The sequence below is a fragment of the Balaenoptera borealis genome (genome assembly GCF_965194805.1).
Source record: "Balaenoptera borealis genome assembly, chromosome: 7".
Lineage (NCBI taxonomy): Eukaryota > Metazoa > Chordata > Mammalia > Artiodactyla > Balaenopteridae > Balaenoptera > Balaenoptera borealis.
The window spans coordinates 102,227,163-102,248,765 of NC_138864.1; the positions used below are offsets into that span (position 1 = coordinate 102,227,163).

General features: G+C 36.1%; 1 protein-coding gene across 2 annotated transcripts in view; it reads right to left on the bottom strand.

Annotated features, from left to right (window-relative positions):
* Window positions 1-206: 206 nt before the first annotated feature.
* SLC13A1 (solute carrier family 13 member 1) overlaps window positions 207-21,603 on the bottom strand; it is a 319,118-nt gene continuing 297,721 nt past the window's right edge. For both annotated transcript variants that reach the window (XM_082400077.1, XM_082400078.1), the window contains 8 exons: window positions 19,899-20,018; window positions 15,559-15,657; window positions 15,022-15,123; window positions 11,790-11,896; window positions 9,604-9,713; window positions 4,111-4,272; window positions 2,471-2,608; window positions 207-720 (listed from right to left, as the gene is read on the bottom strand). In XM_082400077.1, the coding sequence (XP_082256203.1) occupies window positions 583-720; window positions 2,471-2,608; window positions 4,111-4,272; window positions 9,604-9,713; window positions 11,790-11,896; window positions 15,022-15,123; window positions 15,559-15,657; window positions 19,899-20,018 (976 nt within the window). In that variant the 3' untranslated portion in view covers window positions 207-582. The remainder of the gene's footprint in view (window positions 721-2,470; window positions 2,609-4,110; window positions 4,273-9,603; window positions 9,714-11,789; window positions 11,897-15,021; window positions 15,124-15,558; window positions 15,658-19,898; window positions 20,019-21,603) is intronic.

Genomic DNA, 21,603 nt, shown 5'->3' on the forward strand with positions numbered 1-21,603 from the left:
GATTCAGCTATAATTTTGCAACTACTACTTTCAATTTTTATACTATATGGATATTTCAAGAGTAATCTGATTGGAATATTTTTTAAATGAGGGAATGTATATTTTATTTAGATTAAACTTTTCTTTTGCACCACCAGATGACCACAGCTTTGATTTTTCAGAAAATTCCCTTGGACAACACTACACAAATGATTTATACAAGTAGCTAATTAACTTGTATATTTTATTTTCTATTTCTACCTTCATGGAAAGTTTCTGAAATAACAAATTGACATTTGAAATGTTACACTGAACCCAAAGTGTTAAGATGAAGCAAATGACCTAATCTCTTGAAGGTCAAGTTATAAATTATTCTTATGATGAAGCAGGATGCATATGGTCCATGAGCACAATCTCAACTGAGGGCTTCTTCATGAAGGCACATAGATGGTCTTGGTTGCATCTCAAAGCAGGTTTGGGGTGTTTTACAGCAGCTACTCCAGGACTAATTTAAGTGTCATCAGTTTTCTGGAGCCAAATTTTGTAGTGAGTTCTTAGTGGTTCCCAAAACCCACCACAGGATAGTCGGAGCATTCATGCTTGTCATGGTATGGTCTCATTACTAACTGCAGGAGCCCAGGAAGGGTAAGTGTGGAGGTCAAACATGGGTACAATCCAGGTAAACATGCCAAGCATCACCACAGCAACACCCACAATATTAACGCCAAGTCCAGCTTTAACCTTGAATACGAAAGAGCATGAATGTCAGTCTCAAAAACAAACAAACAAACAAAAAAACCCAAAAACAACCTATGGGAGAATTGGAATACTGTTGAAGAAGACATGTCAGATTTACATGCATCCTAAATGATTAGTATCAATGATTGGTTTCATAAGACAAGGGGTCCTTCCATTCATGTCAAAAAAGAATCTATTCCCAACTAAATGCCATTTAGGTGGAGAGTCTCAGAGAGGTTCCTCTTAGAATATACTGAAGTCATTCTGATTAGAGAAAAATCCCTTTAAAAATCTGCCATTTCATGTCAAATCAGGATTTGAGTTTTGCGGTTTTGTATTTCAGTGAAAATAAGGTTCAGGTCACTATATGAAAACTGAATCCTTCATATTCACTCCATATTATTTCTAGTTTAGCCTTCAGTATTCTCTTATTGAGACTTAATACCTCTTCTATTCATCTTTCTTAGACCTCCCATTTTTCTAGTTCTGATGTCATTATTCTGGTGGCATTAAACAATCTCAAATTGCTTTCTAGCTATTAAGACAGAGGTTGGCAAACTACTGCTCATAAACTGTTTTTGTAAAGAAAGTTTTGCGGGACCACAATTCTGCCCATTTGTTTACATGTTGTTGTTGGCTGCTTTCATGATTCAGTAGTTGTGACAGAGACCATATAGCCCACAGAGTCTCAAATATTTACTCTCTGGCTCTTTACAGAGAAAGCTTGCTTATCTCTGCATTATCTGTATTAAAACATGGAGCCCCAAGGCAAAATAAACATTATAGAGGCCTCCTGTTCTGTCCATGCAAGCCTCTCATTTATTTTAGAATCCTGTTTTTTTTTTAACATTCACATACCTAGCACACTGTTTATGTTGTATATTATGCTCATTTTCTTTACCCAAAGGAGATTATACGACTTCTGCATGGAGGCATTTCCAGAATTTTTACATTACAGGGGTTTAGGGACAGCAATCTGTCTGGAAGAAAAGAACCTGGGGCTTAACTTGGAACTACATTTGCACAGCAAACTCACTGAATTGCCTTTAGTTATAGTCTTGCTTGGTTTGTTTCGGAAGCTGGTGATCAAGATTGAGAGAAGAGCAGGATATTCTCAAGCTAGTCCTTCTCTACCACTCCTTTTGTAATTGGCAAAATGTGCACGTTTTGTCACTTAAATTTTCTATTATTACTTGCTTGTGCTAATTTCATTTCATTTCACTTCATTTCATTTCGTTTTATTTCAGGTGCCACTGTTAGAATCAGAACAAGAAAGATGACTTTTCATCAGTCAAGCACTGAGCCCAACATCTTATTCAGAGCAAATGTCGGTTCTGTAAATATTCATGATAGTAAACCACAGTGCTTGATTGCTGAATTTCATTAACCCTCTTTCCTCCTTTTGCCTAGGTCAGGTTGGGTCCTGATGTTGACGTGTAAGCTTAAGCCATTGTGTTGAGCATATTCTTTGCTCTCTTCCTCTGCCAGCATGTTACTGATGCATTCAGTATCTCTGTATTTGTGACTGTAAATATTAATGGCATGTTTGCTTCTGGTTATCATGCTTAAAAACAATTCTATGGCCAGTATCACTCTTAAAAACAATTCTATGGCCAGTCATGCGCTCACCTTCAGAAGTAGTACTCAGGCTATGCATTTCCTAGCAGTTGACTAGTGTATAAAAGGATAGACAACCCAAGATATCACAAAATAATGTCTATTGGTCCTGATAGCATTCTTTCAGCTCACTTACCATGTCAGTAACTTTTAGATGGCCATATGAAAAAACAATAGCATTGGGTGGATTTGCTACTGGTAGGAGGAATGCAAATGAAGTACACAGAGTAGAAGGTAACAAAATATAAAGAGGGTTGACTTGAATGGCTTCAGCCTGTTGGAAAAGATAAAAAGGAGTCTAAGTAAAATTTTGAGATAGGCATCAAAATGAGCAAAATTATTATAATAAACTTTCCCAGAAGCAGATTGAAATATAAAGACATAAAATTATATATACATAAATGCAGTTATAACTGGAAGAATACTTTTTAGAAAACGTATCTTCCTCTTATCATTGTTTATATGGTGATTGGCGTCCATTTAAGCATTATAGCTCAGTTCATTTAGAAAATAAAGTATCATTTATTCCAGAAACAAAATTAAAACAGCAGCTGCTTATTACTGATCTAGTGCTAAGTACTGTGCTAAGTGTGTATATATATATGTTATATATGTTATATATATAATATATATAAGATATATGTAAAATTTAACATATATATAATGTATAACATAATAACTTTGTATATTTATATATATAATTTAAATTTCACTACAACCTTAAAAGATCATAACTGTAGCCCCAAATAGCAGATGAAGAAACTGAGGTCCATAAAGGTTAAAGTAACTGATCCAAACACATAGCTGGCAAGCAGTAGAGCTTACATAGGTCTCAGATCCCTCTGGCTCCAAAGCTTCTCATCATTCCATTAACTTTACTACCTCTGTGACATATATAATTTAAAATTTTCTTAGGGATCATCACAGAAGAGTTACTACTATTCTTAATTTATCACATGATTTTTTAACTGCTCCATGTTGAGAAATAAAAACCAGAAAAAACCCAAAATTGTATTTTACCAACATAACCTGCCTGCATTTCTTTTCTAATTTGAAGCAGCTCAAGAATGCCAACATCTGCCCCTTGAGCTGGTAGCAGAACAATTCCAGAAGGGCAATCCTTCTTCATCCAAAGTGCTTTCCTTTCACCAAACTCATCTGTCCCAATAAGAAAAACATTTTACTTGAAGCTGTTTCTTGTAATTGCCAGCTAGTGGTGGAGAGGAAGAGAGACAGTCTTTCCCTCTCTCTCCTTGCAAATCTGCTTCTTACTTATCTTTTTAAATTCTTCCCTGGGCTGTAGAGAACTGCATCTAAGACATTTAAGCTTGAAGCCTGAAGTGTAAACATAGCTTTTTATTCCCTTGAAAATTACTTATATGAAGCACTTCTCAAAAATTCAAGACATCTTCTGGAGGGAGAAGTATCAGTGTTAGAGATCTAAATACTAAAGTTGCCAGGAAGCACTGAATCCCAAAGTCTTCTAGAGCTGGAAAGGATCTGGGCTGACCCTCCCGTTTATCTGCAAATGAAAAATATGGGCAGAAAGAAGGTAGAGGGTTCACTTAAGATCATGCTGCTTGAACATGGAAGAAAATAGTTCTCCTGAGTTGAGGTCGCCTAAGAAAGCATGAATGCAAATAAGGACCACTCTGTAAGTTACGTACAGGGGGACCATTTAGGACCCAAATGATTCCACACTGCAATATGAGAACACACAAAGTAGAACGCTATTCTTTCAATGAATAGTGTAAATAGGATAAATGAGATACTCACCAATGGAGACAGTATTGGAAGAAGGAGGGTAATGGTAGCTGGATTGCTGGCTACCTCTGTTAAAGATGTGACGAGCAAAGAAGATATCAGAATTATTAGCCAGACTGGTAATGAACCTAGAGGAGATAATTTATTTCCTATCCATTTAGATAGTCCTGACTCCTAAAAGAACAAATTTGCGATATTTAGTATTCATTAATAAGTCATTTAATCAGACATTTAAATATATTAAAAAGCATTATTTGATCTAAGAACTCAGTTTCTAAAGTATAATTTTAATCTTTCATGTTTTTCTGTGGTTTGTTAGATCTAGGTGGGTTTGACATGGAAAAGTTCTCAATTATTCTCATTTTAATATACCAACATGCTTTAGGAAGTTTGAATTGTCTTCCTACATCTTTTCAATTAAATTTTAATTATATCTAATTAATATATGTGGGTATAACAAGCCATGTAGTACTAGAGGGCTTTAAGAAAAGAGCAGCCTTTCTGGTCTACCTCTGTCCACATTTGTGTTCCCCAGAGGCAACAACTTTCATCTATATTAGCTATTTATAACCATGTTTTTGTGTTGATAGCTATTTTACAAAATTCTACTTTTTCGTCTTTCTAAATTTTCAAATGTAGACGTTATTTACTGATTTCCTAATACGTGCATGAGAATTCAGCTTTCTAACACCTTCCACCATACATATATTCCCTGTCCCCACCCCCCATTCCCTTACACTCATATATCAACATTTTTGGTTAAATCAATATTTGAAGTTTGCCATTATGATTATATGGATATCGTTCACAACTGAGCCACTTAGTGTACTGTGATTGCTTTCACTTTTTTGTTTTACTTTTTATTCGTTTTTCCAGGAAATAATTTCCCTATTCTTTTGTTTGCTTAGTTTTCTAAGTATCTATCACTAATTCTCCAGTACACTCTCCAGTAAAAATGGAAAACTCCTCACAAGTAGATAAAAATTCCAGTTAATTGTTCTTTTTCATTTTCCCTAATGGAGGTGTCAATTTTGTAGTATTCCCTTCTCCTGCTCCATTGGGACTAGTTGCTCTTTAGATCTACTTTACTGTTAGAAAGAGACTTCTCTTCACTAGCATACTATGGATTCTCTTCACCTCTCTCTGATGTGGGAATCCTTTCTTCTTAACTTCTTTGTGTTGGTGGGCCACAGGACCACATCTTCTGTAGCTTCCTGTTAATTGGTGCATGGGAAGTAAATTTTTTTAGTCTCTGCATGTCTGAAAACCTCTTTCTTTTCTTTTCACATTGCTTTGATAGTTTAGCTTTTGTAGAATTCTAGACTTGAAAAAATTACCACTCCAGATAATTATTGCTCCACTTCCTGTGGATTCCAGTTGGGTTCTTTAGAAGCCGGATAATGTTCAGATCTTGGATTCATTGTATATAATACAGAAAAATCAGCCACAGTCAAATTAATAGGTATATTATTCTATTTTTCTCCCACAAATGGAAGGGAAAATCCTCCATTTGTGAGATTTCAGTGAGCTGCTGCAGGTGTGAATCTGTATGCTCATGACAAAGTAGGATGGACATCAGAAATGCTCTAATTACAAGCAGAATACCCTCAGATCAGAAGTTGACAAAAACATTGCCAGATGTGATAGCCAGATATTATGTATATTATTTGCAGTTCTGACTTACGTTTTTGTTTGTTTTGGGTTTTTATTTTATTTTTTATTATTTTATTTTTATTTATTTATTTTTTTGGCCACACCGCGAGGCATGTGGGATCTTAGTTCCCTGACCAGGGATGGAACGCATGCCCCCTGCAGTGGAAGCGCAGAGTCCCAACCACTGGACCACCAGGGAATTCCCTGGGTTTTGTTTTTTAGATGGAAAAAGGCTATTTACCATTTAAATCAAATTCATCTTTAAATATATTTTAAGAATGGATTTTATCTACATCTGATTAGATACAGCTGGAAAAGATTACACCACATATTGTCCCTCGTCTCTGGAAGCCACTGGGATCATATCAAAATCCTACATGAGGTGGTTTGGTACTGGGTTCTCAGTAGTTCTCTCTGTCCAGAATCTCTAAGTCCTCGGTTCTATGAAATTTCTTATGTTATTTTTGGGAAATGGCCTTCTATTTCTATTTTCTTTCTTCTTTTTTTCCCCTTCTCTTTCTGAAGCTATTATTGATCAGGTGTTGGACTGATACTCTAATTTTCTTATTTTTTTTAATAATATTATTTTCTCTTCATCTTTCTGTTCTATTTTCTGGGATAAGTTCAAACTTCAATTTCTAACCCTGCTACTGAATTTAAAAATTCCTGTTATTCTATTTCTTATTTTCAGTGGCTCTTTCTTATTTTCTGTCTAGTCCATTAAAAAAAAAAATTACATTCTGGTGGGGGGGTGGTGGTGGTGGGATGAATTGGGAGATTGGGATTGACATATATACACCAATATGCATAAAATAGATAACTAATAAGAACCCTCTGTATAAAAAAATTAAATTAAATTAAATTAAAAAAAAGTTTCCAATGCATCCCCTGTGGAAATAAAATAGCCTATGTTCACAGAATTTTTCCAAAAAAAAAAAAATTACATTGTTTTACTTTCGTGACTTTAATGTTTCTGATATCTCTTTGAAGCATCAATGAAAAATTCTGAAAGTTTTCTTTTACTTTATACATTTTCCTTGTCCTTTTGGTATTCTTTTTCTTTTTGCTTATTTTGTGTTACTGGTTGTTGTATCAGAGGCTTTCCCAACTGTCTGGTGATCCTGGACTACCTATTTATGTTTAAAAGGGAGGCGATAAAATCACGATTGGAAGCTCTTTGTGTCTCAGTGAAGATTGTTGAGAGGAAGACGTTACTATAGGTGACTGAACTGTAAGCCAGTGTCTCAATGATTCGATTTTTTACAGAGTAAATCTAAATTTTCTACCAGGGAGGAGAGAGGGCAGTTGTCTCTCTGTTCAGGACTGGAGGGAGTGTCTGGAGGCTTACACCTCCCTACACACTTTTTAAACAATCTTCCATTTTTAGTGCTGGTTTTTCCTCTAGCTTTCAGTTAATCTGCTGCTTCCAATTCCTAAACTCTTCCAGAATCTTGTGGATGCATGTTAGTTTCTTTTTGGCTCTTTTTTTTTTTTTTTTTGCAGGCCGTAGATTGAATCTTTTTCTACTTCTTTACTGTACAAAGTCATTGACCCCTCATGTATCTTCTTTCCATCTTCTAAATTTTATCAGTATCTCTTGTTATGTTATTGTTCCTGTCATTTATTCTTTGTCTTTAGAGATTTATACTTTTTTGTTATGCTATTTCCATTTTAGTGGAGACCTGAGTCAAAGTGTTAAGTCCTCCATATTTAACTTAATAGAAAAATTTTGAGGAATGTGTGAAAATGGGAGAGGAGGAGTTGTCCACTGATAAGATTTTGAAGGTGACTATCAGTCCGTGAGAGTTCAATCATGTTGAACCAAAATCAAGGGGCATTTAAGAGAGAGGAAATAGCAATGAGGTGAATGCTTTAGGAGCTGCAATCTCACAGTTCCCGACTAGAAGGGTTATCTAGTTCTAGGCATTTGCCAAACTAATTACAGTTTGGAACAAAATTTTTAAAAAGTAACTGTCTCTAAATCTTTGTAAAACCAGTTTCTAGTGGAATAATTGTCCACAGCTATATTTTTGAATCTCATGGCTTCGAGCTGACCACTCAGAAATAGGGTGATTTGGGGTATCCCACAGAAACCTGATTCTTTGTACTAGGATTTTCACAGCAGAGTCCCTCCATGGTTTCCCTCATTCTTCCAGTGAGAGAGCCTAGTGCATCAGACTAAGTCCACACCTTTTCATTTCCTTCGATTTTGCTATTCTAGGGTCTGGCCAATGCTTTTTTTTTTTTTTTTTTAATTAATTAATTAATTAATTAATTTTTGGCTGTGTTGGGTCTTCGTTTCTGTGCGAGGGCTTTCTCTAGTTGCGGCAAGTGGTGGCCACTCTTCATCGCGGTGCGCGGGCCTCTCACTGTCGTGGCTCTCTTGTTGCGGAGCACAGGCTCCAGACGCGCAGGCTCAGTAGTTGTGGCTCATGGGCCTAGTTGCTCCGCGGCATGTGGGATCTTCCCAGATCAGGGCTCGAACGCGTGTCCCCTGCATTGGCAGGCAGATTCTCAACCACTGCGCCACCAGGGAAGCCCTGGCCAATGCTTTTAAAACCACTTTGAGTGACAGATATTCTGGGAAGGAGAGATGAACAAATTCACGTCAATGCTAGAATTGCTGATTCTGATTTCCTCACAATTCAAATTAGCAGACATAGGAATAGAAGTTATTTATTCTGAGAAACCTGATCTCATTACTACTGAGCTAGTAGAAAAGTGTATTTGTCTTCTATTTCTATCATTTATATTTGAACAGTCTATGAGGCAAGCCAAATCTAGACCTAAAATGACATTGTAAGGGGCACTCAGAACTGAGACAATTTCTAAGACTTTCACCTATTACTAAATTGCTGAAAACTCAGTATCCAAATATCATACAGAAGAATTGACAATGAAGTCAGAAGTAAAACCCAGTCTTCCCTTAGATTGTCAAGAATAGAACAGAACAGATAGTTATTTGTCTTGAAAAGTATAAAAATATAACTTTTCAGAAACTGAAGGGCTTGATATGATATCTCTCTCACCATCGTTTTTACTTTGATGACTGAATAAGGAAATGGAATGTCCATGAGTTTTGAGTGTTTCACAGAAGGCTACTAAGTCCCAAATAATTAGTTAAAGAGGAGAGGATTTCCATGGACTTTTTGGAGAAGATAATTTTCTTCTAGCAACCCTATAATGACCAGGGCAATTTCAAGGGACAAAGGCTTCCCCAGACTTCTACTTTATATCAACTGCATAGATGACAGGCCAAAGAAATAGCCAACTTTATTTCTCATGGTGATTTTGTTTCTTCCTACAATTAGACATAATACAATATTAAACATGGTTATGTGAAATTCTTTCTGGACTTCATTCAATAAGCATGTATGAAGTACCTTTAATGTATTTAATATGTAATAAATAATGTAATAAAGTACTATTGTTTCTCATTCTTCTTTGGCAACATTAGGACCATGATATACTGCAGAGACATCTGAGAGCTACTTAAATTCATCATGAAATAAGGTGAAGGTATAAACAAAAAAAATATGTACATATGATTTTTATATAAGATATTTTTCTTACTAAGCTGGTCTTCTAATATTATTTCATGGATTAAGAATTCTAATTTTCTTTTTTTCTTTTGATATGCTGGGACATCATAAACAATGATGTTTTATGCTTATAAAAATTCTTGAATTCTGAACTTACCTCATCTGTGTGGTACAGTTACTGCATGGCTACTGAAATCTGCATCATTACAATGAAAGGATGAAGTCGAGCATACCAAAAGCTTGACTGTCTTTGCGTTCTTCTTTCGAACAGTCTAGTTAATTGCTAACTATCTTAGACACAGAGTATTACCTCACAGCCATCTGCCAAGGCAAACCCTCCACCAACAAGAATGGCTATATCCCAGGGCATGAATGACTGGAATTCTTTCCAAGTAATCAGTGGAGAGTAATCAGAAGCAACTGAAAAACAAAAGTCCTACAGTTACACATTGCTTAAAATATGGCAATATGACATTGCTTATTATCCTAAATAGCCATCTCACAAGAAGTGTTTAATATTCTTGTATTGTTCTTAGATAGGAAACTTGATCTGGACTTTGAGTAATTTCCATCTGGCCTAGGTATAACATTATATTATAAAAAAAGAAAAATATCCATAACTTGTAAAAATCCTTTCTATTTTATTATAGAATAAATTTAGATAAATAACATTGTCATATATAATACTATTCATTCATTCATTTGTTCATTCATTCCACTAACATCTTTGCCTACTGTGAGTCACAAGTGCATTGGGCTGTACTGTCCTTTGCTATGTGAGATGTCTGTAATACGCCATTGGTTCAACAGCATCAGTGGAACATTATAATTATTATTCACTCATATCTATTTGAATATTTTATTGTTTTTTCAAATCATGAGGAGGGTCATGATAGATTCACCAGAATTTCTGTTTAAAATAATTCAAAGTTCAGATTTTAAAATTTATGTATTATTCATGAGACCCTTAAAATGCTCATAAAGCAATAATCATAAGGATTTCTCTTGATATTTGGGTCCTGATAGCTCCATTGATTTGCTTAGAAATAACATCATCCACGAACACATTATGCCTATTTAACATTTGTGTGTAACAGGCAAGCTTCTACATGGTGAGGTTTTAAGGTTACTAATAAGTCCCCTTCCTGTCTCCTTATCCCAAACCTAAACCAAACCTACCCTCACTGTTGATGGAAATTTTGCTATTTCCTGCTCGAATTAAAGCCATATATCCTGTCAAAATGCAAACATCTCTGAATGTACCTCTCATCTAAAACTGAACATTTTATGTCTTATTTGGCATTTAAAAACCTAGTGTGAATGAGTTTATCAGGGAGAAGAGGAGCTGAAGAATGAGAAGGGAGAGGATGGTGGGTAGGGCAAGGCTCTTTCTGAGAAGGGCACCCAGATGTGGGAGCCAGAGGAGTTAAGCCAAGCATAGCACTTGCCACTGCAAGGCCTTAGGGCTTTGATTGCAATGGTCAGAGTCCTCAGAGTCTCACAGGAATCATTGCTCTATGTTACAACACCTCCTTATAACACATTTGAGATATTCTAGTCTCAAGTGAAGAACAAAAGGCATGTATTTCTACACTATACTGTTTACATATATCATGTCCTGGAAATGTGACCCATTAGTCATTTATCTATTCTGACTCAAGGAGGCAGGTGGGCCAACCCAACTGCATGACTCCCAGTTCCATCCCAGCAGATAAATAAAAAATAAATAAATAAATAAATAAAGGATGAATGAAAACCCAACAAAAACCTACAACTCTGCTAGGCCATTTCCAAACAATCTTAAACCATTTTCCCATATTGACAACATATGAATCTGACTACCCAAAATATGCTGTGCTAGTATAAAGCACAGGCATGGATGGATCCTGTGTTTAAGAAGTGTGTGTGTGTTGGGGACAGGATGGGTATACGCACATAAACACACACACTTTGTTGTCCATGTGTTATAAAGACAATGAATGCTCCCACTGAATGTGGTTTGTTTCAACTGTGACACTAGGTTATGGCTAAGTGTGGGCTTGATTTGCATTTTCTCCAAGGCTACTTATGAGGCTGTAAATACTCTTTCCCTTGAAACTCCTCACCTTTTTAGATCCTCAGTATTTATTACCAAGGGCCCATCTTGAAGTATGCCTTCCAAGTTCTTTTTCCTACGTTTGCCAATAGTAAGATTAATTCCGATTATGACCGGGGAAGTGGGTACATGGCAGACCAAATAGTATCACCCATAGCAGAATCCTAAATAACCATGGTGCATAAGGAAATCTACTTCTAGCTTCTGCAAAGTAAGATAATCCTTCGTATAAGGAGAGGATGTGTGCCGTCTGTAGGGGTTGCAGTGTATAAACAGGAGATGTAAGCCAGGGGGCTGTGTCCATGTCCATTCCTTCTGTTCTACGTGTTAACTGAAACCAAGGGAATTTTGTATTTTTGCCCTTCTGTCAAATTCATTCAGAATTATAAATAATACTCAACCAGTTTCTCCTGTAGGTATAGTTTTGGTCAATCTCTTAGCTGGGATAAGAAAGAACAGGAGTCCTACAAGTAAGGCAACAGTTGAATCTGTAGCAAAACCGGGATACCTGAAAAAAGACACGTGTGTGCATTAAAAAATGCCATCAAGAATTTGTATGAACTAAGCACCAACTGATTACGCTGATAGCATACAAGTAGAAGTGGTGGTATTGCTAATTTATTCTGGATAATCTGCTCTAAAATCTATAATTCCTAACTAAATATGTAACTTAGTGGGACTGAAAATCTCAGATCACATTCCCATTGTTTTCATATATATCTCCTTATTTTTAAAACCATGTATACATATGTTGATATACTAGGCCAAGAGTTCACTTTTAGGTAAAGCTGACAGATCTGGTAAATAACTTCTTTGAATTATTTCTTTAATTTTATTGGTAAAGCATTGAGGTTGAAACAATAGGCCAAATCCTGTATAACTGATTTATAAAAGACTACTATTGAATTGTGGCACGGCATGGATATTTTGAGTGTCCTTTAAAACTCTTCTGTAAATTGTGAAAAGGAATTGATCTGTTTTTCTAAGATATAACATCTGCTTCTGTGTTTATAAGCCCTGGCCATATCTTACAAATGAAATCACCCATTTAATGCTTTGCACCCTGTGAAACTCAATCAAGGATATTAATTATTAGAATGGCTTTGAGGTACTCATAAATGATCACTGAACAAATTAAGAGTTATTCAGGAACAGATGGGGTCTCAGAATCACCAGGCCATTCCAGCAAGTAAAACAGGTTCCCAGAAGCCCCAACAGTTAAGAAGTACCTGGAGACCAAATATGAATGAAACAGGCATAAATAATTAGAAATCAGTTTAAAAGTTAGCATATTAACTAGTGAATCTTTGTAGTCTGAAAAGAAGTACGTACACCCTAAAAATTATTTTGCTACCTTGTAACTCAGCAATGCATACATAGTATAGAGATTCTTTATTCCTGTAATTTATTTGAACAATTTACATAATCAAGGAAATGCATTATTTTATTCAGTCTGACAATTTTATAAAGCAGTCTGTTTTCCCCAAATACAGATTTTCTTTATTTCATCGTGGAGTAAAAAGCTGCCTTGGTGTAATTTATTCAGCAAACTTAACCCATACTTATTATTTTATTGTTCCTTATTTCTCTTATTTCAGTTATAATTTTGGTTGAATTTTTGCCAAATTAGGTCAGGCATCATGTAATCTGATTTTGCTTTATATGAAAAGACATATTGAATTCCTTCCAGGTTCAAACAGATGGAATGAAAACATGAGGTGGTAGCTATAAATCTAGATTTATCATTCTAGCTTTGGAAACTCTAAATGCCTAAAACCTCTACATTACAAATGTATTCTACAGAATATATACTTTAAATAAAATCAAGCCATAAATACAGAAATAACTGCTTTTTAAAAGACTTTTAAAACTACTATCATTTTATTTATTATTAGTTTATTTTATTTTGGTTTATAATGAACTAAGGTTGTCTCAGTATTACAAAATATTAAGCTTATGCAAATTTTATTTGCTTTGGCAATTTATACATCTGTATATCTTCAAATCCCTTCCTCTTTCAAAGCTTTGTTTCTTTTCTTATTGTTTTCTCTCAGAATTCTAGATAACATGAGCACCTCACCAAAGCAAGTACGCCTTGTTTTCCTGCTACAAAAAAAACGTCTCCTGAATTACATTTTCCTCCCATAAGGAGTAGAAATTAGAAGCTGATTATATTAAATTTCCTATTGGGATTTCTGCCTGGTTTTTATTACCCATTGTCTGATTTCATTTGGTTTTTACATACTGGTGTTTAGAGAAGACTCTGCCTCTCTAGAATGATAGGAGTGGGATTTTTAAAAGGAGGAAGAATTATTTTTTCTGTTGGTCTAGGTCCAATTCCAAAACTGTAAAGTTCGAATCAAACTATTAAACAATAGTTTGCTTTGAATAGCTTGCTTTGAATGATTGGATACTGCCTTTTGTTTGGACTTCTTGAGATGAAACGTTTTTGTCCTAATGGAAATAAAAAGTTTATAAAGCTGCAGCTGATCCTTTGAAACATGTACCACACTGCATTGCTGCACTTGTGTGCTCACTAGGAATTGGGACGCCGACTTGGCAGCTTTAAAAAAATGTGGGCAATGCCTACATAAGCAGAAGGCTCTGATGCAAGAATTTCTTCATTCCATGTGGGCAGAATAGATCTGACTCAAATGTTTTTGGTTTCTACCCCCACTACATGGATTTTTGCTGGGGGATGTGAGACAGGAAGTTCAAATCAGAGATCTGCTGAATTTAGGATCCAGAGGACTTCAGTGAAAGACAGATTTGGGAATGTAAATCTCAAAACCGAAGTATTTATATTGACATGTAGGATGGTCCTTAATTTAGAAAATTATGCTACAATCTTCCCCCTCACTTCACATGACTCAGCAATGTCTGCTGGGATATTAGACACTGAGAGATAAAATTAACTCTGACCCAGCTTCTAACATTAGTTTGTAAACTCAGTCTTATTGCTTACTCAGGAATTCCTTATTTATAAAATAGGGGCAGGGATGGATTTATAGCGAATTAATACAAAAATGGACATCAATAGAGGAAAAGACAAAATATGAACCAAATAAATAACCCTCCATAGAAATAAAAAAATTAAGCCAGCAAAAATCACAGAATATGAATTCATATCAGGTTACTAAGAAGCATTGAGTGGCATTGAGTTCACATAATAAACATTTATATTGCACTTCCTGTGGGGAGAAGCGCAGCACTATTCTAATTAGCGCCATTTTACAGATGGAGAAACTGAGAGGTAAGTGACTTGCCCAAAGTAAGTGGAAGAGCCAGGAATGGAACCCAAGCAGTGTGGCTCCAAGGTCTATACTCCTGACCATTTTAAAACATAGCTTTCCTGCAAATCATATTTCTAATTTTGTAAAGATGAAAATAGCCTTGTCTGAAGGAGACTTATCTTTAGTTACAGGGTAGTTTGGTTACCTTGTTTGCTGCCTTACCCTAGATTTCATTCCTTATCTTTTTTTTTTTTCCTGAAAAGATAAGAATTAAAAAAATCTTTTTGATGGAAAGGAAGAAAAAAAAATCTTATACAGTTTTTCAGAGTTATAGGAACCACTTAGGAGAAAAGCATAATATAAAACAGGAAGGGTTGACAAACATAACAGTAATGCTTACTCTGAAAAAAGCACGGACCAACCAGGCATAAACCCAGGATCTCGGCTGAACCATAGCAGGGCCATTACAATGAAGAGGACTAAGGTCACAATTTCTTGATACCTGTGGGAAAATTCCAATCCTTTCATTTATTTTTCTCAGTCAGGACATTTGTAGAAACTCCCTGAACTATTGTCAGAAGTAGTCTTAGCAGAACACTAAGCACTGTAAAAACCTGATGTATCAAGTATTTAAGGGAATTTGCAGTTAGAAAGGGGCTTTACTCCTCTGTGGGCCTTTCAGCTTCTTGTCCTAACACCTGGTAAGTTTTAGTTAGACAAGGTATGTATTTTATCATGTTGAGTTATATTCACAAAGGTTAGAACATTCAGGGCCTTATCAAGTGTAATAAATACACTAAGACAATTATGCACATATTTGCCTTTAAACAAATACTTGCAGTATAAGCAGCATCTCTCTGTGTGTTTGTTTGCTTGCGTGTATGTGTGTGTGTGTGTGTGTGTGTGTGTGTGTGGTGTGTGTGTGTATGTAACTTACCTTATTGGTCCAAGTTTTTGGTATTGTTGTTTAATAACCTCAGCACAAGCTTTTTGTTTGGCTGTTGCGGTTTTGCCACACCGTGCCATCTCCTTAAAGCTGAAAAGAATAATTAAGCCTGTTAAGCAAAGAATTCTCCCTTTATAGAAGATACTTGTGTCAAAGTGTCAGAAAATACACATCTCCCTGCTGATAACAAAAAGCTGTGCTTTTTGCCTATACCCCTATCTCCTTTGAATTTCTTCTCCCCTTTTTTTCTGTTTTTTCCTGGTTTGCTTAATTTTCAATGCTTAACTTTCATTCCATATCTTCCATGACATCATCCACTGATCTCTTCCAAGTCCTTTTGCACCACTGGAATTTTGCTATGTACCACTCATCTCTAAGTTAATACTTCATTATATACCTGATTGTTATATATTTTAATATATTTCTTAAGTATCTTGATTGTTAATTTTCACACATGTATAAGTTTTATCTCACTAGTGAGGAAACAAATTATTAGGGGGCAGGGGCAGTATCATGGATTTTTTTTTTTGGCCCAGTATCTCTAAACACTGACATACACAGTAAATAGTTGATTCATTAACTCAGTACCTCTGTCAAATTTATGAGATAGTTGGTTGTTAGATCCATCAGTTTTCACAAAATATGCTAAACTCCAGTTATACACTAGGGCACAGAAGTCACATACACTGAAGATGAACAGAGTTCAAACTAGGTCTATTTTCAGAACTAAAACCGATTCTATTAGATTTTTATTTTTTGAGTTTCTTTACTCCTTATGTCCTAATAGCATCAACCAGATAATTTTCCAATTTACTTCTAATAGTAACTGTCAGTCTCTGTTTCTTTTAGCTGCTTAATTTAGTGACCTCTTTCTCCTGTGACTAATTTTCCTATCCTGAAGTCCAGGGTCTTCAAAACCTTGAACAGTTTTTTGTGAAGTGCTGCTCTAAACCTTGATTTAAAAAAAAAAAAAAAAATCCCTCCAGTGGAAGAAACAAATGGGAAAATGGCCAGATTCTTACAGATTATCTCTTGGAATGTATATGAGTAGCTCAGTTAGATTATATGTTGGTATAGAAAGGACTTCCGGGTATATATCTAAAGACATTGACATCTAGATCTTGAAGAGATATCTGCATTCAAATATCCATTGCAGCATCATTCACAACAGCCAAAATATGGAAACAACTCAAATGTCCATGGATGGACAAACGGATAAAGAAAAAGTGGTGGTATATACATATAATGGAATATTATTTACTTATAAAAAGCAATAAAGCACTGATACATGCCACAATATGGATGGACCTGGAAGACATGATGCTGAATGAAATAAGTCAGACACAGAAAAACAAATACTGCATGATCTCACTTATATGTGGAATCTAAAACAGTTAAACACATAGAAGTAAAGAGTAAAATGGTGATTGCCAGGGGCTGGGGTAAGGGGAAAATGGGCAGGTGTTGGCCAAAGGGTACAAAGTTTCAGTTATGCAAAATAAGTAAGTTCTGGAGATCTCTGTACAAAATAAAGCCTATGAAGAATAATACTGTATTATATACTTAAAAATTTGCTAAGAGGGTAGATGTTATATGAAGGGCTTTTACTACAAAAGGAAAAATGAAAAAAACCCAAAAAGCAAAGGAGGTGGGAGGAAACTTTTGGAAGTGATGGATAAGTTTATGGCATTGATATTGATGATGGTTTCATGGGTGTATGTTTATCTCCAAATACAGTAAGTTTTGTGTACATTTAATATCTACAGCTCTTTGTATGTCAATCATACCTCAATAAAGCAGTTTTTTAAAAAAAGAAATCAGGGACATTTTCTTCTGTAAAATTGCTGGGGTAAACATTGATATTTTGGGGAAGGCAGCTATCACACAAAGACACATTTCATTTATTTATTTTTCTGTAACTCTGCTACTCAGATTTGTTTGGACTGTTACTCCCTGTGAAGGATCAGAGTTTCCTCAATTCGTAAGTCATCCATCCTACATATTCATAATCACCCTCATGCACACACAACCCCCAGTGAACATGATTGGTTGTTGTGTTTAAGATCAATGAGGTAATACTTAATTTTTATAGCCTCAATTCAATTATGACTAGTGCCAGTCTTGAAGTTTTTCCCTTTGTCACAATATAAATCCTACCATTAAAAAAGAAACTGATCCATGGACCGCCTTGAGAACCATCTGTAGAATTAAAAAGTAGAGTTAAAGAAAAAGATGAGTCTCCTTAGAAACTGTTTTCTACCCAGTAGACTGCTATGTATTTTGTCACTTTGGTTGGGGATAATCAATAGTTAAGTCAAAAGCCATACTGGCTTTGCTACAAATGAAGGTTAATGCCTTCACAAAGGAACAGATGAAGCATATGACAATGCATCAACCTCTCCTTTTAAATAAATTCCGTGGCACTGATAGATGAACTTCACTTCCCGAGTAGGTTGGGGTCATTTATGATGGGTGAGTTAACTGTGTTAACAGCCAACACGCTAATCAGAATGTATGGTGGCCTGCCAGGGGAGGGGCTGATAGTTTCTGTTTGTCAATCTAAAACCTCTGGAGGTGAACAGCCTGGCAGACTGAAAAGGACACTGAAGAATTAGCTGGAGCATGACACTGTGCCATGTCTAACCAACAGTGGACTGCCAGGGGACGGTTTCAACATGCTCCTGATCATGATTTATGGACTTGGCCTAATATATGCACTTCACAGGATGTTTTTCCTCATAGGGAAACACATTTCAGTACATCTGCCCTTTATCTTCTTGATTTCTCCTTTTTAAGTGGTGGACGACTTCAGAATAATGACAAGGGTTGCATACATATTTTATAAAGTCATTATATGCAGCAAAAAAAGAACGAAACAGCTGTGGGTCTGAGACCGGATGCTTTGTCTCTTGGTTTGGGATTCCTGTCCCCTGCATTCTGCTTTGCTACCTGTACGATTGAAGAGGCCCCCAAAGGCTTGGATTGCCAGGAAGGGGCATTTAGTATGCAGCTAGCCTCTCCCCACTAATGCCCACCTGCGGAAGGCGGTGACATTTCACACATTTGCTTCATCAGGAGGGCGACCTCACACTGCTCCCACAATCTGGACAAATAGATTTTTCAAAAAATCATCAGTACCATCTCCCCACTACTAACAGAATTGTGGCAGTTCTGGAGAAAAACCAGGAAGAGGAACGGAGAGGGAAGAGTATCAGTCCTTACATGACTAAGCTTGGAAAATTTGGGCACAGGCATGGAATACGACCTGATTGCAGTATTTTGCTGTTCAAAGGAAGTACAAAAAGCTGACTGCAGTCTCCCCTGCTTGGTGGATAACACGTTTTTTCATTCATAGGTCCTTGAAATTATTTAAATAAAACCCTATGAAAATGAAGTTGAATTTTTTTAGAAAAAAGAATACTCAAGGTTTGATATACAGCACTTTCCCCTTTCTTTTTGGAGTATTGTTATATATGTTGAATCTGTGATGCAGCATTTTAGATTTTGCTGTGGAGCCCTGTATAATTTTAAACGCTGGCTGTCATTTAAGTCATATAACTCATTGGTACTTATGAACCACCAACTTCAGTCCCAGCCGAAGAAACACTTGCAAATTCTCCTTGAATGCATGTATTTGACATTTTCCAGCTCTTGATTGATCAGTGTTTCCTACCTTGACTTCTCTGTATTCAACTAGGGCCCATCCGTGTTAGAATTACAGCATTGGAAGTGATCTTGCTGATCTTCCAGTTAAATTCTATGGTATTTAGTTGAAGATACTGAGACTGAGAATGGATCAGGACTTGCAAAGATCACTCATCTGGCTTGTGAGCAGCCACAGCTTTGTCCCTGATCTCCCGATTCCCAATCCAATATTCTTTCGTTTTTCAAGGGCAAATCAATGTTGGTACTAGGATGAAGCAGGAAGCCCTGCGTATTACAGTTTAAAGTAAGTCGATAACCTGAGGAAATCCCCACATTAAACCAAGAGGAGGGACAAAACTTCTTAAAATAACACTTTAACAGGTTGGACTGGGTCCTCACCATAATGAGCTTCATATGCCCTTCTGGGCTATTAATGTCTTAATGGGTTGGGATCAAAGGAGACCAAGATGGATTTTCTGTCTGCAAACTCTCTTCCACAGTCAACACTGGTTAGGTGATATTCTAGAGGGTCCTTAATGTACGTGTTCATACGTGTCAGTTTTGTGGACAAGAGAAATGCAGAAATGCAGCACTCATGAAATAGGTGTAAAAGCCTTGGATGAGGGGCTGAGAACATGGAACCCAGACACCTTTATTTATCTGATTCACATGGAATATGTACTCACTTGAATCCTAAGAAAAGCCACTGAAGCCAGATCCATGACAAGAGGAGAATAATAATAGCAGCCGGGAAGGACATCAGAAACCATGATCCAAAGTTGATGCAGTGACAATCAGGGTAGCGCCTGTGTGAAAATATGGAAACATGTTCACAGAAGGAGTACAAGTGGAATCCTTTCTGATGGTCAGTGGGAAGCAGCACTTCCCATCTTTCCTGTGCCACCAGCCAAGAAGGAAGATGTGGGAGGTATTCACCATTAAATATAGAAGTTAGTTTTACTCCTCATCTCTTGAGTCTGTAACTGCATAGTTATTGCTGCTTCCCACAAAAACAAGAGTGGGCATGTTATGACTTTTGCTCCCTTTATTCAATCTGTAAGGAAGTGTTTGTGAAGGAACCTACCACGGTACCTGCTACTCATGGAAATGCACAAGAAATGGGTATGCATGGGTGTGTGCGTTTTGTTGTTCGTACTCAAATCATCAGTATATGAGTGAGGAAAGACAAATAAGCAGACTTGGGAACAGATGAGAATTAACTTAACAAAACTGAATGTGTCCATTACCATTTCGTCTTGGGAGCTGACATCCCAGACTCGGAAGGGACTCAGACCCCACCCGCGTTGTCTCTCAAAGCTGTTTCCCTCTCTGTTTCTTCTGCCCCAGAGCAACTGCAACCATCTTACCAGACATATTCTAGCCCTTTCTTCCTAGAATTAAACAGTGCTTTGGGGCTCAGTCAAACAGAATAAATCAGATAAAAATAATTAAAAGACCTGTGGAAAACATCAATTTTTTCCTTTCTCCTACTTATTTTCAGCTTTTTAGCTCACATAATAAGAAGACAATAGCAACAAAAAAAGGTCAGGTACAAGCACGGTTTCTTTGGTAACCTCACATTCATTGTTTCAAAATGTAGTCTAAATTTCATATAGTTATCTATTTTATGACTGTGTGGGAAAAAAAAAGAAAATTTGAGAAACAGTTGTCTTTAAATTTTCTTCTTGAAGCAGTAACACAGAGTCAGAAATTGGAAAAGTACAGAATATAATACAGAAGTAATAAAAACACTGTTAACATTTTTAAAAATTATTTTTGAAATCACAAAATATAGAGAACTTTATAGAAATGACAGATTTTCAATATTTTTTTTCTATTTAAATCGTACCTTGTATTTTGCCACTTAAAAAAGATCATGTAAATAAATGAGAAGATTCATGCTACATGCCTCAACATAAGCCAAATTTATTTATTTTAGAGCACTCCTTCTATTTTAGAATGGTTCCTAAAAAATGCAAAGGCTGTTTTTAAAAAAACAAAATTAAGCTTTCAAAACTGCATATTTCTAATGTTGTCTACAGTTTCTTTGAGCTGATCTCCCTGGGTCCTAGAGTTATCATTGGCAACTTGAGTATGATTCTATCTACTTTGAAGAGATCCTAGGATTAGCTTATATATTTATGCCATTAGAAAGTGACAAATGATAAGTAAAAAATGCTACAGAATACAGAGAATTGATGAATGGAAAAAAATGCTTTACCATGTCCATGAGGTTCTACTGAGAATTGCCTGCTTAAAAAAAAAATGTTGTTTTCAGTTGGAAAATAAATTAAGTGGGAAAAGGCTTAAGCTTTTCTCCCATCAATTTATTAGACTTGGATTACAGGTCAGTGGCCTATGTTATTTTGTTCAGCCTGAAGACATTGAGAA